Source organism: Neomonachus schauinslandi, chromosome 8 (genome assembly GCF_002201575.2).
Source record: "Neomonachus schauinslandi chromosome 8, ASM220157v2, whole genome shotgun sequence".
Lineage (NCBI taxonomy): Eukaryota > Metazoa > Chordata > Mammalia > Carnivora > Phocidae > Neomonachus > Neomonachus schauinslandi.
In genome coordinates this window covers 85043697-85062005 of record NC_058410.1, presented here as the reverse complement: position 1 = coordinate 85062005, position 18309 = coordinate 85043697, and the positions used below count along the sequence as shown (strand labels likewise).

General features: G+C 43.4%; 1 protein-coding gene across 1 annotated transcript in view; it reads right to left on the bottom strand.

The window, feature by feature from the left end:
* The window catches only part of B3GAT2 (beta-1,3-glucuronyltransferase 2), a 67526-nt gene extending 49720 nt beyond the window's left edge, over positions 1–17806 (bottom strand). The window contains exon 1 of the mRNA XM_021691942.1: positions 17198–17806. Within this exon, the coding sequence (XP_021547617.1) occupies positions 17198–17806 (609 nt within the window). The remainder of the gene's footprint in view (positions 1–17197) is intronic.
* Positions 17807–18309: the final 503 nt, after the last annotated feature.

Below are 18309 nucleotides of genomic sequence, written 5' to 3'. Positions count from 1 at the left end.
ACAAAAGTCAAGGACTAGAGGAATTCACAGGTGAATTCTATCAAACATTTAAAGAAAAGTTAATACCTATTCTTCTCAAACTTCTCAAACTATTCCAAAAAACAGACGAAGGAAAACTTCCAAATTCCTTCTATAAGGACAGCATTACCCTGAAAATAAAAACCGGACAAAGACATTACAAAAAAAGAAAACTACAGGCCAATATTCCCTGATGAACACAGATGCAAAAATCCTCAACAAAATATTAGCAAGCCAAAATCAACAATATGTTAAAAAAATCATTCACCACAATCAAGTGGGATTTATTCCAGGGATGCAAGGCTGGTTCACTATTCACAAATCAATCAGTGTAATATATCATATTAACAAGAGTAAGGATAAAAAACATATGGTCTCATCAGTAGATGCAGAAAATGCAACCAGCAAAATTCAACATCCCTTCATGATAAAAACTCCCAACAAAGTGGGTTTAGATAATGAAGGACATATACAACAAACCCACAGGTAACATAATACTTCATGAGGAAAACTGAAAGCTTTTCCTCTAGGAACAGGTATAAGACAAGGATGTCCAATTTTATTCAACATAATACTGGAAATCCTACCTGCAGCAATCAGACAAGAAATAAAAGGCATCCAAATTGATAAGGAAGAAGTAAAATTGTCTCTATTTGCAAATGACATGATACTACCTATAGGAAACCTGAAAGACTCCACCAAAAAAGTGTTAGAACTGGTAAATGAATTCAGTAAAGTTGCAGAATATAAGTTTCACTATACAAAACTAATATACAGAAATCTGTTGCATTTCTATACATTAATAATGAAACAGAAGAAAGAGAAGAAACAATTCCATTTCAACTGCATCAAAAAGAATAAGATACCTAGGACTATTTTAAACCAAGAAGGTGAAAAACTTACACCCTGAAAACTATAAGATGTTGAAAGAAAATGAAGATGACACAAACAGATGGAAATCTATTCCATGCTCATGGACAGGAAAAATGAGCATCATTAAAACGTTCATAATACCCAAAGCAATCTACATATTTAATGCAATCCCTATCAAAATACCAATAGCATTTTTCACAGAACTAGAATAATCCTAAAATTTGTGTGGAAACCACAAAAGACCCCCAAACAGCCAAGGCAATCTTGAGAAAAAACAACAAGACAGGAGGTATCACAATCCCCGATTTCAAACTATACTACAAAGCACTAGTAATCAAAACAGGTTGTTACTGACACAGACACATAGATCAATAGAATAGAGCCCCCAAATAAACCCAAAATTCATTTGGAATCTCAAGGGACCCCAAATAGCCCAAACAATCTTGAAAAAGAACAAAGTTGAAGGACCCACACTTCCTGATTTAAACACTTACTATAAAGCAACAACAATTAAAACCGTGCTACTAAGACAGACATGTAGACTAATGGAATAGAGAGCCCAGAAATAAAGTCTCACATATATATTCAAATCATTTTTGACAAATGTGCCAAGATTATTCAATGAGGAAAGGACACTCTTTTCAACAAATGGTGCTGGGGAAAACTAGATATGCACATGCAAAATGAAGTTAAATCCCTAACACTATGTACAAAAATTAACTCAAAATAGATCAACATTAATTACCTAAACATAAAAGCTAAAATTATGCAACTATTAGATGAAAACAGGGGAAAAGAATGAATTTGGTGACAATTTCTTGGATAAGACACTAAATGCACAGGCAGCAAAAACTAAACTCCCTCAAAATTTAAAACTTTAGGGCATCAAAGGACACTATCAACAAAATAAAAAGGCAACCCTCAGGATGGGAAAAGATATTTGCAAATCACATATCTGATACAGGATTAATATACATAATATATGCAGAACTCCTAAAACTCAACAGAAAACAAAAACCAACCGAATTTAAAAAAATGGGCAAAGGACATGAATAGATATTTCTCCAAAAACTACATACAAATGGTCCATAAGCACATGGAAAGATGGTCAAATCACTAATCATTGTGAAAACACACAACTCAAAACCACAAGGAGATACCACTTCATGCCCATCTGGATGGCTATTATAAAAACAAAACACAAACAGAAAATAACAAGTATTGGCTATGATGTAGAGCAAGTCAAATCTGTGTGTCTTCTGTTAATGGGAGTGTAAAATGGTGCCACTGTTATCTAAAATAGTATGCGAGTTCCTCAAAAAATTAAACATAAAATTATCCTATGACCCAGCAGTTCCACTTTCATTATATACACATAGAAGAACTGAAAGGAGAAACGTGAACAGATAGCCATACAACAATGTTCACAGTAGCACTCACAATAGCTCCCCTCAAAAAGAATAAGGCATGAAATCTTGATATATGCTACAATGCAGATGAACTTTGAGGATCTTATGCTAAGTGAAATAAGCCAGACATAAAAGGACAAATATTCCTTCTACCTTACATAAGTTATCTAGAATGGTCCAATTCAGACAGAAAGTAGACTACAGTTTACCAGGGAGGGGCAAATAGGGAGTTATTATTTAATGGGCACAGAGTTTCAGTCTGGAATAATGTACAAGTTCTGGAGATGGATGAAGGCAGTGGTTGCACAACAAAGTGAATGTATGTATGTATGTATGTATGCCACTTTGTAGTGGTTAAAATGGTAAATTTTATGTATATTTTCCCCACAATAAAAAATTACAGAAATATTCAATTTTTGCTTCTCTCCCATTGCCCTTCACATCTACAGAAAAGAGATATAATAAGAAAAAGAATAGGCACTTACTTTTAAATATCACTGGATTTACAAGAGCCAACCAAATGAACACCTAGATTTGAAACTCTAGGACAATCAACTGATTTTCAGAGGAAACCCAGCGTTGTTGTAAAAACCTTATTATTGTCCACAGAAACCACAAGCATCGTCAACCCAACTTAACATTTCCGTTTTTTTTTTTTTTAAAGATTTTATTTATTTATTTGATAGAGAGAGTGAGAGAGCATAAGCAGGGGGAACAGTAGAGGGAGAGGGAGAAGCAGGCTCCCCGCCAAGCAGGGAGCTCGATGCAGGGCTCGATCCCAGGACCCTGGGATCATGACCTGAGCCGAAGGCAGACGCTCAACCTTCTGAGCCACCCAGGCGCCCCAACATTTCCGTTTTTTAAATCCTTAAACAGTGAAATCGACCTGAAGACTGACAGAACTTTACAACTAAAGGGAAAGAGAGGCCACATTGAAGAAGGTGGGAAGTTCAGAGACATGGTTTAGGGGAGAAATGGATTACAGGTGGTACAGACAGGAGGGAGCTGTGGTCATGGAAAAGGGTGAGAGAGAGAGCACGCAGGGGAATGCACAAGGAGATCACTTCCCCAAAACCACTGGCTTGGAAAATGAGGGAGGCTGAATTTTGTGAGTTCCTGCAACACATGGTGCTTAAAGCCTGGAGTTTTAAAGGTCAGCCAGCTTGGCCAAGACAAAGCAACAAAGCCCACAGGGCACTGCACTGCTCTCAGAGAGAAGGCCGGCAAACTACCTGGGGGCACATGGTGTGGAAACAGCCATCTGAAGAATGCCTGGAGCACAGAGTGGGGAGATTATTCCCTCTTCTCAGAACGTGTCCCTGAGAGGCAGCATTCATGGAGATGCCTCTCTGGGAACAAAGGAGCTGGCTGGCACCATTTCCCTCCCCTGCCCCTCAGCATAAACACAGAGCCACCTGTGGGAAGCAGCACAGCACAGACACTGGCTGCCTAACTTGCTTACACCAAGCCCCATCCCCCAGTACTCTGGTGGGACTGCTCTTCTCAGACAAGTTTACCTCAGTGCCAGCACGGCAGGCCCCTCCCCCAGAAGACCAGCACAAACCCATGCCCGCACTGAGTCTCCCAACCAGAGAGTTCTGCACAGCCTCCACAGTCCTTGTGGAAGTGGTGTCAGGTTTCATTTCAGAAGCAGACCAGAGCACACCCACTTAAACTCACCACATTCAGGCCAGGGACCAAACACTGCCCAAAGCAGGCAAGGAGAGGCAAGTTAGGAATGGCCTGAAGGATAGAGCAGCCAAAACACAATAGCAGAGCACATGCAACACACACCAGAGACACTCCTTCAAGTGCCAGGCCCTGGGCACTACATGACCTCTTCTTCACAAGGCCACAAGGGAAACAAAAGCAAAAATAAACTATTGGGACTACATGAAAATAAAAAGCTTCTGCACAGTGAAGGAAATAATCAACAAAACTAAAAGGCAATCTCTGGAATGGGACAAGATATTTGCAAATGACATATCTGATAAAGAGTATCCAAGATATATAAAGAACTGCTAAAACTCAATACCCAAAAATGAATAATCCAATTAAAAATGGGCAGAAGACATGGGTAGGTATGTTTCCAAAGATGACATACTGATGCCCAACAGACATATGAGAAAATGCTCATCATCACTGATCATCAGGGAAATACAGATCAAAACTACAATGAGATACCACCTCACCCGTCAGAATGGCTAAAAACAACAACACAGGAAACAACAGATGCCAGCAAGGATGCGGAGAAAGGGGGACCCTCCTACACTGTTGGTGGGAATGCAAACTGGTGCAGCCACTCTGGAAAACAGTATGGAGGTTCCTCAAAAAGTTAAAAATAGAACTACCCTACAATCCAGCACACACACTACTGGGTATTTATCCAAAGAATACGAAAATACTAATTCAAAGGGATACATGCACCCCAATGTTTATAGCAGCATTACCTACATTAGCCTAATTATGGAAACAGCCCAAGTGTCCACTGACTGATGAATAGATAAGATGTGGTATATACATACAATGGACTATTAGCCATAAAAATGAAATCTTGCCATTTGCAACAACGTGGATGGAGCTAGAGTACAATACTAAGCGAATTTAGTCAGAGAAAGACAAATACCATATGATTTCCTAATATGTGGAATTTAAGAAACAAAAGAAACGAGCAAAGGGGAAAAAAGAGAGAGGCAAACCAAGAAACAGATTCCTCACAATAGAGAGCAAACTGATGGTTACCAGAGGGGAGGTGGGTGGGGGGGAGGGGGAGGGATGGGTGACACAGGTGATGGGGATTAAGGAGGGCACCTGCTGTGACGAGCACCGGGTGATGTATGGAAGTGTTGAATCACTATATTGTACACCTGAAGCTAGTATTACACTGTATGGTAACTAACTGGAATTTAAAGAAAAACTTTAAAAAATTCCTTAAAGAGGAAAACAAGAGCATAAAAGTTAAAAATCACAGAGCCTATCTTCAGTATGTCCAGCAGGAATGAAAGGTAAACAGTTAAATAGAACCATTCAAGGAAAATGAAAACAATTAATAGAACAGGAGTTCCAAATACCAGCTCCAATGACTGTGCATAACAGAACTTTTCTGCAAAGCAAGGCTGCAGCACCCCCAACAGAAAAAGACTACCCAGGGAGGTCTCTAGAACTTTTGCCAGTGTGAACAGATGTAGCTGAGGAACTTTCTAAAGTTATAAAAATATCCCCAAACTGTCATTTGACCTTTAAAAATGACACTGGCATTTCAATCTTGCAATGCCAAGTTTATTTAGATGATAAACAACACATCCACACATGGATCATACTTAAATTCCCATTCCCATCAGCTGACAGCAGCATCGTGAGGCCATGGAGACTGTCAGGGTTGGTAGAGCCATGGTGGCTCAGGGTTTTTGGACATTCTGCCTTCTGGAGCCTTTCCACAGCTCCTGTGGCCACCAACTTCTGATAGAAGCACATGTCCAAATGGACAGGGAAGTTGCCCTATTTGCCCACTTTCCAGGTATATCAGCTCATTTAAATGTCACAACAACTACCTACATTTGTATCCGGCCCTGTAAGGCAGCTGAATATTAGGGCTTTTCCTCATTTGTAAGATAGATAGCATAGTTCCTACCTCAGAGATACCATGAAAATTAAATAGCGTACACACCCAAACACTCGGGCAGGGCCTAGCCCACAGCAAGCCATCAGAAAACATTAGTCCAATTCCCCTGAGGTCATGAGCACACATTCTCCAGCTCCTAATTTAGTGCTCTTTCTACCAAAACTGCAGTTTTCAGACTTGGGGTGCATGGTGTCTGAATATATATAAAGACTCTCCATGTAATATTTGAGCACACAGCTTTAAGGGAATAAATTCTCAGACCCTCAGCATTCTTACTTGCTTTCCTAAAACTCAATTCTCAGGTAGAGGGGCAGGTTCTTCTTCCCTCTGCTCTTCTCCCACGTCACAGAAAAAGGTCAACTTCTCACCCACCCTGAATCATATTAAATGCACTGTCCCACCATGGTCAAATCTCTAGGGCACTAAACAAAGGTAATTAGAAACATTGTTATCTTTATTAAGAAAGTTAATGTCTTTAATGAATGAGTAATAAATCCCTTTGGAAGACAAGAGGTTTCTAATTATTTGCTTTCAACAAAATTGAAGGCGACCTAATGTCATCAATAGATCATTAAATATTTGTTTGCTAAGAGATCACCATATGGTTTTTGCTTAGAGCTTGAGAGTTCAAAAAACTGAAGAACACCACTACAAGAAAATGCTTTCCATCTTATTTCTTTATGTAGACAAGGTTGACCTAACAAGAACAGAATTATGTTAAACCCTATCTCTTTCTGGCAATCAGTAATATTCATCAGTGAATAGATAGCAACAATAAAATGCTCCAACGATATCATTAAGAATCCAATTTCCAATAAACATAGCTTTTATGCTTAAGAGTTAATTATCCAAGCTGGCAACATTCACGGGTTTTTTATTACAAATGAGTAACAATTTTACAAAAATGATATGTACTCATATGCATGACATTTATGTTGTTTTGATTACTTGTTTACTGCTACTAATTGTACTGTTAACTCAATCTTAAAGAATTTTTAAGACCTTAGTTTATAGCCATAGGAATTTTTTTTTTTTTTAATTTAAATTCTAGGGGTGCCTGGGTGGCTCATTCATTAAGTGTCTGCCTTCAGCTCAGGTCATGATCCCAGGGTCCTGGGATCGAGCCCTGCATCGGGCTCCCTGCTCGGCGGGAAGCCTGCTTCTCCCTCTCCCACTCCCCCTGCTTGTGTTCCCTCTCTCGCTATATCTGTCAAATAAATAAAATCTCTAAAAAAAATTTTTAATTCTATCTATAATTTTTGTTATGGCAGATGTGTGTGACTAGAGGATCAATAAAGGACCTTGAACCTCAAAATATTATGCTAAGATAAAATTCTGAGGGAAAATGGAAACAGAAAAAGGAACAATATAAAATTTCCAGATGTTACTGAAAAGCCTATCAATGTTGAGTATAAAACTGTTATAGTTTTATAATATCCACTGTATTTTTTCATTAATGTATTTATAATTCACTAAAACTTACATCCTTTGCAACTATTTTAAGTGATTTAAAAAATTTAGACATCAATTTGAAAACATCCTAGAGAGTGTATAATTTTACTAAGTTCTTTTAGGAGTTATGCGAACAGAAAATGGTGAGGATCACTGCACCAGATCCCTGGGTGTGACCACAATTATTGTAAGAGACTGATGTGGAGGGTGCAGGGTCTATGAAGAAAGAACTGGGAGAGTACTCATAGAATTTGCAGGCAAGGAGGCAATGAGGGGACCCTGTGGGTAAACACACACACACACACTCCCCACACGACCCTGTGGGTAAACACACACACACCACACTCCAACTGCTACATTCCCAATTCTGGCAGGAAATAAGCTTCAAAAGCTTTGTAAGCTTTTTACTTATGAAAATGTAAGCAATGTTTGAAAAAAGAGAAACAAGCTCAGGGTTGACTTCCCAATAACTGCCAGTCAGCTGAAGGCCAGCTCAGTGTCCCAGTTAAGGCTGGAGGGTGCTGGGCACAAGGTGAGACTGTCAAAGGGATCCTCTCTGCCTTCTGCAACAGTAGGTGCTGGAAAGAGGAATTCTCCTGACCTTCCCATCCCTAGCAAATGACCTCAAAAATCAAGCTATTGCTTCTAGTCATGTGCTTTAAAAATAGATTCATTGCATTCTTCCCTTTAATTTGCCCTCTCCTTTGTAACATACTACCTCTGATTCATTCATTCATGCCAGAAATAACCTATCTTGCAACATGCTCTGGGACCAAGCTGGGTCCTAGGACTGCCAAGGAGCTAAAAAATCACTCCTAGGACCTGGTCTGAGCTACATACGGGCCAACTTCCTAGCTCTCACGCACACATTAATCAGCTTCAGACCTCCTAATCCACAGGAGAATCAGCCTTCCACCTCCTCTCAACCTAAAATGTCCTTTAAGATGCTTTTCACTCTCTCGCATCCTCCCAGGACTCTTTGTAGATAAGCCCTGTTTAACTCTTGTCCCTCTAATCACTCTGGTAACACCTAGTGGTGTAGTTAAGACACCCAGTTCATGTAGTTCCACTTGGGTACAGACTTATTTGGGAAAGTCAGGCACCTGCACCTCCTCCTGGCCCCAGAAACACATCCAGATCTCAGAAACGGAGTATTTAAAGACATCTAACGAAACCGTGTGGCAGCGACTTGATACATACCTCTCAACGGGGGCAGTCACCCACAGAGGAGAACAAGGGAAACAGAACTAATACTTGTAACTTGCCAAAAGGTCGGTACTTAAATAGCAGTCCGATGAGGCAGGCAGCTCTTGCCAAAATCATGCAACCACTGAGCGGTAAAGCTGCATTTGAACACGGGGCTCTTTAACTCCCAAGTTCCTACCTGAGCTCCCCACCGGCCTCCAGTGTGAAGAGGCCTAACACTCAACTGGTTCACAAGCACCTTCACGTACCTCCTGCCCTCTGAACGGGCTTTGCCAGGAATGCTCTGCTCCATATGCAAATGTTCCCGGGCCTTATCGCTCCCCTTTTTAGCATGAAAGCTCTTAGAGTCAGCACAGGGGCCACATTTATCTTTAAGTTACTATTCACGGGGCACCTGGGTGGCTCAGTGGGTAAAAAGCAGCCTTCTCACAGCTCCCTGCTCAGGGGGGAGCCTGCTTCTCCCTGTTCCTCTGCTCCTCCCCTGACTCATGCTCTCTCGAGCCCTCTGACTCTCAAATAAGAAAAGCTTTTTAAAAATATTTTATTTATTTCAGAGAGAGAGAGAGCAGGAGAGAGAGACAGCACAAGCCGGGGGGGGGGGGGGGGAGGCAGAGGGAGAAGCAGGCCTCCTGCCGAGCAGGGAGCCCGATGCGGGGCTCGATCCCAGGACCCCGGGATCACGACCCGAGCCGAAGGCAGACGCTTAACGACTGAGCCACCCGGGCGACCTCAAATAATAAAATCTTAAAAAAGAATGAAGGTGAAATAAAGATGTTTTCAGACACACACACACACAAAAAACCCCAAGCATTTTTCTTAAAAAAGTCACTATTTAAAAGGCTCAATATAATCCTAGACACCTAACACAGACTTCAAAAGTGTTATCTGACCAACAATCTCTGTTCAGAGCTCCTTTCTAGGAACAGATTCCTTCTGTAAGAGAGCCCCTCAGCTTCTAATCTCCCCACAATTCATTCACTTATTCAACAAATATTTAATGAGCATTTACTACATGGCAGGCTCTGCTTTGAGCACTAAAGATACAACAATGAACAAAAGAAAATGCCTACCCTTACGGGGTTTAGATTGTAGTGGGAGAAATGGCCAACTGAAATACATATACCACATTATATAATGTGATGTTAGGCACTATAAAAGAATCCACAACAGTCTACAATGCCACTTCCTTGCAACAACTAGATGAACAAATACTTACAGTTTTTCTACTAATTCACTCCCCCCACCCTTATCTAACTTCTGTTTAAAAAGTTAAAAGCCAGAGATTTGCCTGATGGGTGATCTGAAAACCAGATGGGAAACAATGAAAACATACCTACTTGCACTGCTATGTACACACTTTCCAAAGCCACGGGTTTACACACAAAAAATGAAGACTTCTTTTCTTTATAGGACAGGCTTGGGAAGAGATGCTAACTCTTCCCCCAGAACTAAGTATCTCACTTGGCATGCAGAAGATGGGGCCGCGGCTGCCTTCTCCTCCATCCCATCCCCGCTCGTCAAGGACATCTTTCCGTTCTCTGGATATTCGCACACCCTCTGTGCTCAGGTTCTTAACTATGGCTCCCTCCCCTGCCCTGTCACCCACTAGGCCCCATCATCCTTTAGGTCTCAGCTCAGAGGTCACTTCTACAATCACTCCACATTACAACCTACAACCCCATTAGCTGTCTATGCTCTACACTCCCAAGCATCTGCATTTCTCTCAACAGGCACTGATCCTAGCACGCATATTTAGTCCAGACACTCGATCTGTGAGGACTGGGAGGCACCCTCTCTGTTCACAGCTGTATTACGCCCTGCCTTGATAAAGCACAGTGCCTAGCACACAGTAGATGCTCAATTAACATTTGTCAAGTGGAGGAGAACGCATACTAATTATATTCAAATATCTTCTCGATGTGAAGATACAATTTATAAATACCTGCCTTTCAGAATGAAGGAACGAAGGTCTTAGTTTCTGCATGTAACATACATTACTATTTAAAGTTCTCTTTCCACTGCCGGAGATTGGGGGGGAAAAAAAACAACTTTTAAGTTTTCAGTTATTTTGAAGAAAAGACCAAATGACCAAATAAGATCAGGTAGAGAACCTGATCACCCTCCTCAGCACAGACATCTCCAAGGTTTTCCTAACATGCAAAAAGACTCAATGATTTATTCATTTTATTTTTAATCCAGGGAAATTCCTAAGCCCCCAAAAAATAACAAACAAGAAAATTAAGCCTTCTGTCAACAAGTGACCAGTCTGGTGCACCTCATAGTGCGGGCCATCAGCAGCCAGCATGACCAGCACACTGGCTGGAGGTTGCTACAAGTACATCTTTGTGCTCCAGGAAGGAGCCGCCTCAGCCTCCGTGGGAGAGAGCAACCAGCGGCTGTCTGTGTCCTACATGAGCTTCAGCTCAGACTGACTTGGGCACCCAGCTCCTGCCACGCGAAATAATTCAGTACTGTCTCTGACACCCATTCTACCCCAACAATTCTTCTTCCATTCAATTCTGCCTGTCCTGAAAAGATATGTGCTCAGTAGCTATAGCTGCTGATGTATATCTATCAGGTGAGGGAAAAAATTAATTTTAATGTTTTATCTTCTTGCAGAAATGATCCTTTCTTGTTCACAATAGTTTTAAAAAGCACACATATTATTATATATACATAAAAGCAAACATTTTATATATATATAAAAGATTACCGTTTATATACTAACTTAGCAGTTTTGACCTGACTTGAAAAAAAAATCTAAAAATCCAATGGGCTATAAATGAGGTAATGTGAAATGAAATAAAATGTTCATAAGATCAAATGATATTAGGGGGAAAAAAGGCCGAAAAGGAAAATTAGAAGTTGATATGTCCAAGAAGACAGACCTGAGTTTAAGTGTGGCAGGAGACAGCAACAATGTTAGAATATTCCTGTTGAGGGGCGCCTGGGTGGTTCAGCCGGTTAAGCATCAGACTCCTGATTTCAGCTCAGGTCATAATCTCAGGGTTGTGAGATCAAGCCCTGCCTTGAGCTCTGGGCTCAGCGGGGAGTCTGCTTGAGATTCTCTCCCTCTGCCCCTTCCCCCACTGTCTTTTTCTAAAATAAGTAAGTCTTTTAAAAGAAATAAATACTCCTGTTGATCAAATGCTTTATTTACCACACTGACATATTTCCATCCGACTGTACATGTATCTGCCTCAGGAAGGTCAAAAACGCAGGCTCTAGGGGCACCTGGGTAATGCCAGGGGCCAGTCCGTTAAGCGTCCCAACTCTTGGTTTTGACTCAGGTGGTGATCTCAGGGTAGTAAGATGGAGCCTCCGTGCTGGGCTCCAGCTCTCTCCCCCTCTGCCCCGCCCCTGGAATAAATACATCTTAAAAAAAAAAAAAAAGGGCAGACTCTAGAACCAGAGGACTTGGGCTCCAAATTCTGTCTCTGAACAGCTGCATGACCTGTTCAAGTTACTTCCAGGCATTTCTACTCAACTATGAAATAAGGATGCCAATTATACCAGTCAGAGTAAATGACTGTATTAGATTCCTGCTGCACTTTTAAAAATCTCTGTGGTCACCAAAGTACTATGCTCAGACCTAAATATCAGCAGTAGGATGAAAGAATAGGAACATACCAGTACCTACCTCAGGGGCTGTTGTGAGGAACAAAGAAGTTAAAACACATAAAACCCTAGGGGTGGTTCCTGGCCCATAGTGAAGTGCTCAACTGATGTCAACTGCATTCTGCCTGTATCCATGGGAAAGAGTATTTTAACATTTATTTTAAATTATGCACAAGAACTACCAGGCATGAACAATGGATTATCTTCATTTATTGCTGTGAATTGGAAATCTGTTCTAAACCTACCTATTTACCTACCTACCTACGGACTGGTGTAACAAGTTTATTTGTGTTTTGGAGGGAGGGCTTGAGATCCATGCAAAACTTAAATATCATGCTTCAACAGCATTGCAAATCAAGTATATAATGTGTTAACTATATGGATTGAGCAAATATTTCCTCAGATTTCAAAACATTTGAACAGACACACCTGAACATTATTGAATTCTCTACCAAAAAAAAAGCACTACTTGAATACCACCTGGAATAGTTAATGAATAAGACCATTGCCTTTGGTTCTTCTATTTTGCTTTTGTAGCATGCCTTAAAAGCAATTACTATTCCATTACTGTTCACACAAGAGAAAATTTACCAGCTTGTAATTTAGAGGCAAGGGGAGGAGACAGAAGAAAATGGAGTCACCCACTATAGTTTCCAAGAAGGAGACAAGAGTCTAAATGTTTAAAAGACACACGTTCATTGCACCAAACAATAATCCAGGCATGTCTCCACGTCTATTCATGAGAAAGGATAATCAGTGAAAAGTAGGTTGGGGGACAAAGAATGATGGAAGAAGACAACAAGAAGAGGCAGTAGAGAGAATGTCTTTTAAACCCAAATTGTTATTTCTGGTCCATTAAAATCTCAAAATCCAAATGAAAACTGGTCTTCATAGAAAACTAAAAAATTAGCCCTAACCCAAGTACTATACACCCAGGGAGAACACAGAAAATCTTGAGATTTAACACTGACAGACTAAGAAAATTGGCTGCAGTTTTAGAAAATTCTCATGTTTTATCAGCCCTACAACAGGATTATTAATATGGTTTTAGATGGGGAGAAATAACACACAAAGGGCACATTTCAGGTAAAAGAGTCATTTTATGCTACACCTAAGATTCTTTTAGGTTCCTTCACTTCGAAAAGATAATTACCCTACACTAAGTAACAGTATCAAAGGTAAAAGTAAAGGTAGATCTCTGGTCTCCTTTCAAGAAACACAGGCAGAATTTACTACTTGGGGGGAAGTGCCAAACATTGTAAATTTGAATATCCTTTGGATTGTGGCTCTAACAAGCTGCATATAAAGAGGGGAGCATACTGATGCTTCAGGAAAAGAACGAGACAGAAAATTAAACCTCGATTCCTCCACCTGCTTAGCACACAAATAGCTTAACTGCACCCAACAGAAAAATCGAAACAAAGGGCCTCTTTAGTTCATTGCTTGCCAGAAAGCATCTTCAAGGTGCCTTCTCATTAACTGAGTCCTTTCACCCACCCCCCCTTAAGTGTCTCATGGCTGGCCTGTCTTCCAGTCTTTGCTCATTAAATTTAAAGTTAAAAATTTTTAAGTTTTTTCTTCTTGCTGGGAAAGGCCTGTTTTGTAACCTTTTGATTCAATTGATTTCCAAAGGTGAAAGCAACTTCACCTGAAAAGCGTCAGCTTTAAACTCAGGAAACACTGGAAGGTTTTCTAGTGAAGAACAGAAGTCTCATCAATAGTGTTATTGAAAATATAACTAGATAGAGAGCCACATTTATCTGCAGTTGTGGCTTGTATTAAAGTAGCTTAAATCCTTCACAAAGAAGCTTTTCCGGGGGGGTTAGACAGATAGGGTGCTCGGGCAGGCAGGATTATCTGCACTACATCTGTAGGCTAAAACCTCCGTGCCACAGGGAGAGCAGAAGGACCTGCTGGGATACTGCAAACCTGAAAAACCCTGTCCATCTCCTCCAACGGACAGTCCAGTTTCTGTGGCTACCACTCCGCCCAGAGCTTCATTTGCAAGTGGATTTGGCTGCTAAGGTAGCACTATTTCGATGCAAATATTTCCTTCCTGGCAGCACAGCTCAGTTGAGAGGGGAGGCTGAACATCAGTTAGCTGTATGGAAGAAGAAAGCAGCTCTCCAGTTACCAGGGAGGAATAATTGAACACAGATTGCCTGTTGCGCCTTTAATTTAATTTGGAGACCTTTCATCTGTTTCCTTCATTTGCAGCCAATGCTTAGCGAGCTAATTTGTACCTGGTTCATTTTCCTCCTTTTATCTTATCTACGTTAACATCAACCATGGAAATTAGTAGCACTATGAATAAAAGATGAAGCCTGACTTGGGACATTCTCTCAAGTACCGTGAATTACTTAAAAACTAATTTGTGTGTATGCACAATATGGAGGACTGAGATCAATACGCCTCGCCTCTACAGCATCCTTTATCAGCATCTTCCCTTCCCCCCAAGGAGTTGCAGTTTTTAGATGTTTTATCTAGTCCTACCTGTTCTCCAAGAGAGCAATGTCTAGACTATAATCCACATGGAATCATTAATCTTAGAACGGGTATAAGGTAGACCATCCCATTACTGCACAAATCCAAGGGTGCATAAATCCCACTAACCTGACTTTTTAGAGAGTTCAATATCGCTCGCCTTACAAGGAAAAGAATGCGTTGCAAAAAGGAAAACTGAATGTATCAACATATATGCATGGTGAATAGATGCCCACTCTGTCCAAAAACACTGTGTGTGAGGGAGGATGAGAGGTGGTGGAAAAAGGGACTAGTCTTGAAATTACTGTCTGGGAGTGGCCTCTGGAAGCTACAGAATTTCAATTCCAAATGTATCATGTGTATGACGTTTTTTAAACAGTCCTTCTGTCGTATATTTTGTACCACTTGGCACCTCTCCATAAAAAGAGTTGCACGTGCTCTTAAATTAAGTTTGATTTTTTTTTCATTACTTCCTACTGTACAAAATTTTAGTGTCTTATAAGTTTTGCATGTTTTACCCTTTATAGTTTCCTCTGGGCCACTACTATTTTTCCTCCTCACCCTCTCCTTTATATTCTTTCTCTTTTTCCAATGGACCAATGAAAAAATCTACTGGGTTTTTCTCTTGCTGCGTTAATATCCCCCACCATCAAGCCTTCCTTCAGTTTGGGAAGCATCAAAGACTGGGCTCCATTGTTTCACTGCTTGGAACACCAGCTCTCGCACTCATCTAACCCTTCACACCAATGCGCTAGAACCTGGAGATAAACCAAAAAACCACTCCCCCTTCACAGCCCATCCCCCTAAAAAGTTTATTAATAATGATGTGCATTACGTATGCCAAGACCACACATTTCTACAGGTAAGGCAACGTCCAAGTTCCGAGGCAACTTCCAAGGGTAAAAAATAATAATAAAAACTTTGAAGTTTAAAATTATGGTGTATTGAAATGTAAAGGTCTTTGCTTCAGAATACAAACCACCGTATCTTTTGGGGAAAGAGTATGTAAGCAGGATCAAAACTGTAGCCCAACTTAAAGAAAAATCAGATTCTCTCATCTTGGTTATAATAAAGACTACCCCCTACAATGTCAAGCTTATCTATTTCTTCTGAAGGAACATGGAAAGGCCTACATTGCAAAAAGTTGAAGAAAGGATGGAAAGCAATTACTGGTCCTTTTATTCATGAAGGAGAGGATGAATAGAAAGGAAGGTGGCAACTGCCCTTAAAAAATGGATTCTCAAAAGCCACATAGGCAGAAAAATTAAATTGAAAGGGTATAAAGTCACTCTGTCCTGAGGTTAAGAAAGCCAAACAGATACTAGGATGAAGTTGTTGGGCGTTTATGTTTACTAGACACACACGTTGTCCAGTTTACTTGGCAGGGCGGGGGGTGTGATGGAGTCTCCGAAGCAGGAGCTCAAGGAATTTGGCATAAAGGAAAGCAAGTTCCACCAAGTGTCAAAGAATCCCAAGTTTTTGTTTTTTTCCCCCAGGGATCTTTGTGTATAAGGAAGAACAGTGAAAACCATGCAATCCGGACTCATTCACAGAACACACACAGACTGCAAAATACCAGCCTCAAGAAGTAAAACCTGTCCTAACCCCCTGCTGGCTCTGTGCATGAGTGGCCTTCCAAGGGAAAAGGGCCATTTAGGCGGCAGGGGACCATGCTGCACCCAGGACCTCACAGGGGGCACCAGGATACAATGGGCAGGTGCAAGAGTGGCCTGGCTAACTTGCCCAAGAGAGGCCTTAGAGAAAGGCTCAGAAAAAAATGGGGCTGTCTTCCTCATAATTCGGGCGGCAGAAAGACAACCACAGGGCACAACAGTCTCAACTCATTTACCAGAGGTTTTCCTTGAAAAAGAGGCAATCTTCAGAATCAGAAAGAGCTTTTGTGGGGTGCAGGAAGAGAAAGAGGTTGGACCCACCACACACACCCTGGAGAAGTCACTGTTTTCACTCTAACCATTTCCGTGCCAGCGGGCTGTAAGAGAGAAATTTGTCTCTGGGATGATTTTTAGTCACCATCTCCACCTTCCTCCCTGTATGGTTCTAGACTCGAGAATACACCAAGCCCGCCTGCCCAGGGAGCTGGGTCCCTCCGCGACCTGTTCCGGACAGCGTGCCTCGCCCAGCGACTCTCTCTGCCATCTGGGCTCCAACCTCAAGCCAGCCAGAGCCTCGTTCCTGGAAATAGCCTCGCGCCTCACCTGTGTTACTACTCCCTCGGCTCAATCTCAAGACCAGGTGGACTGCGAAGCCCCTGGTCACACACTCCCTCCCTTGAGCCACAGCGGTCCTCTCATCCACGCTCCACCCCCAAGGCCAGCGTAAACACGCCAGGGCCAGGGGAAGCTGCAGGCTGCCCGCGAGGAGCGCTCCACCTGTAGTCCCGAATGGGAGTACGGAAAAGTGAGAACTCACAAGTGCAGCCGCAGCCGCAGCCCGGCCGGCCCCGAAGCCCCTCCTGCGCGCCCCCCCTCCCAAGCTGGGGCGGCCCGGCCGCTACCTCCTGAAACAGCTCCAGACTGTAGGTGTTGTCGTCGTCGGCGAAGAAGAGCACCCCGGGCTGCGCGCGCTGATACTGGTGCCTCTGGCGCAGCCAGGCGAGACCCGCGTTACGCTGCTCCGTGGCGCGCGGCAACCCGGGCCTCTTGTAGCGCCGCGGTGTGGGCACGTGCAGGTGCGTGCTGGGCAGCCCGGCCCGCGCCAGGAAGCGGGTCACCAGCTCGCTGCGCGCCGCCGCGTCCTCCACCAGGATCCAGTGCAGCTGCGCCACCTGGCGGAAAGTGTTGGCCAGGCGGGTCAGCTCGGCTTTCTGCACCGGGCGGCTGTAGGTGGGCGTGATGGCATAGATGGTGGGCAGAGGCGGCTCGGGCCGCGGCCGTGCTTGTGGCCGCGACTCGTTGAGCTTCTGCCAGCCGCGCCCGGGGCTGCTGTCGGGGCCGCCCCTGCGGAGCGGGAGTCGGGCACCCCCACGGCCCACCGCGTAGGGAGAAAAGTAGGGGCGCGGGGTGAGCGGGGACGCGGGCCTGCGCGTGTCCACGTCGAGCATGATGATGACGATTAGGATCCAGGGCAGGAGGATGAAGAAGCGGCTGAACAGCACGGACTTCATGGTGCACTCTTCGCTGGCCTCTCTGACGCCCCTAAGAGGGGCGAGATGGAGGACCCCAGCGCGCAGTTTGGACGGCGGCGGCGCCCGCACTCAGGAAGCCGCGGCGGGCGCGTTCTCCATGGGGTCTGAGGATGCTGCGGGGGCCGAGAGCCGCGGGGCTCAGGCCCCCGGCGTGGCAGATCGGCGCAGGTGCCGAGAAGCTAGGGCTACAGGGAGCGCAGGCGGGCAGACGCCGTCCCCCAATCCCCGTGAGTCGGCGGGAAGCGGGACTCTGTCCAGCCGCGCTCTGCTCGCCCCGGAGTTGCGCGGAGCGCCAGGAAAGCGGTGATCCCCCGCCGCTCTTTCTGAAGAGTGGGAGCTGGGAACCGGCCCCAGGACTCCTTGCCACTCCCGTCCCGTGGCGCTGCGGCCAAAGGGACTCCAGCGGTGTGCTCCCAATGAGCTCTCGGGGGGGGGGGGGGGGGGCACCTTCGAGGGCGGGAGGCAGGCGCTGAGGGCTTTCC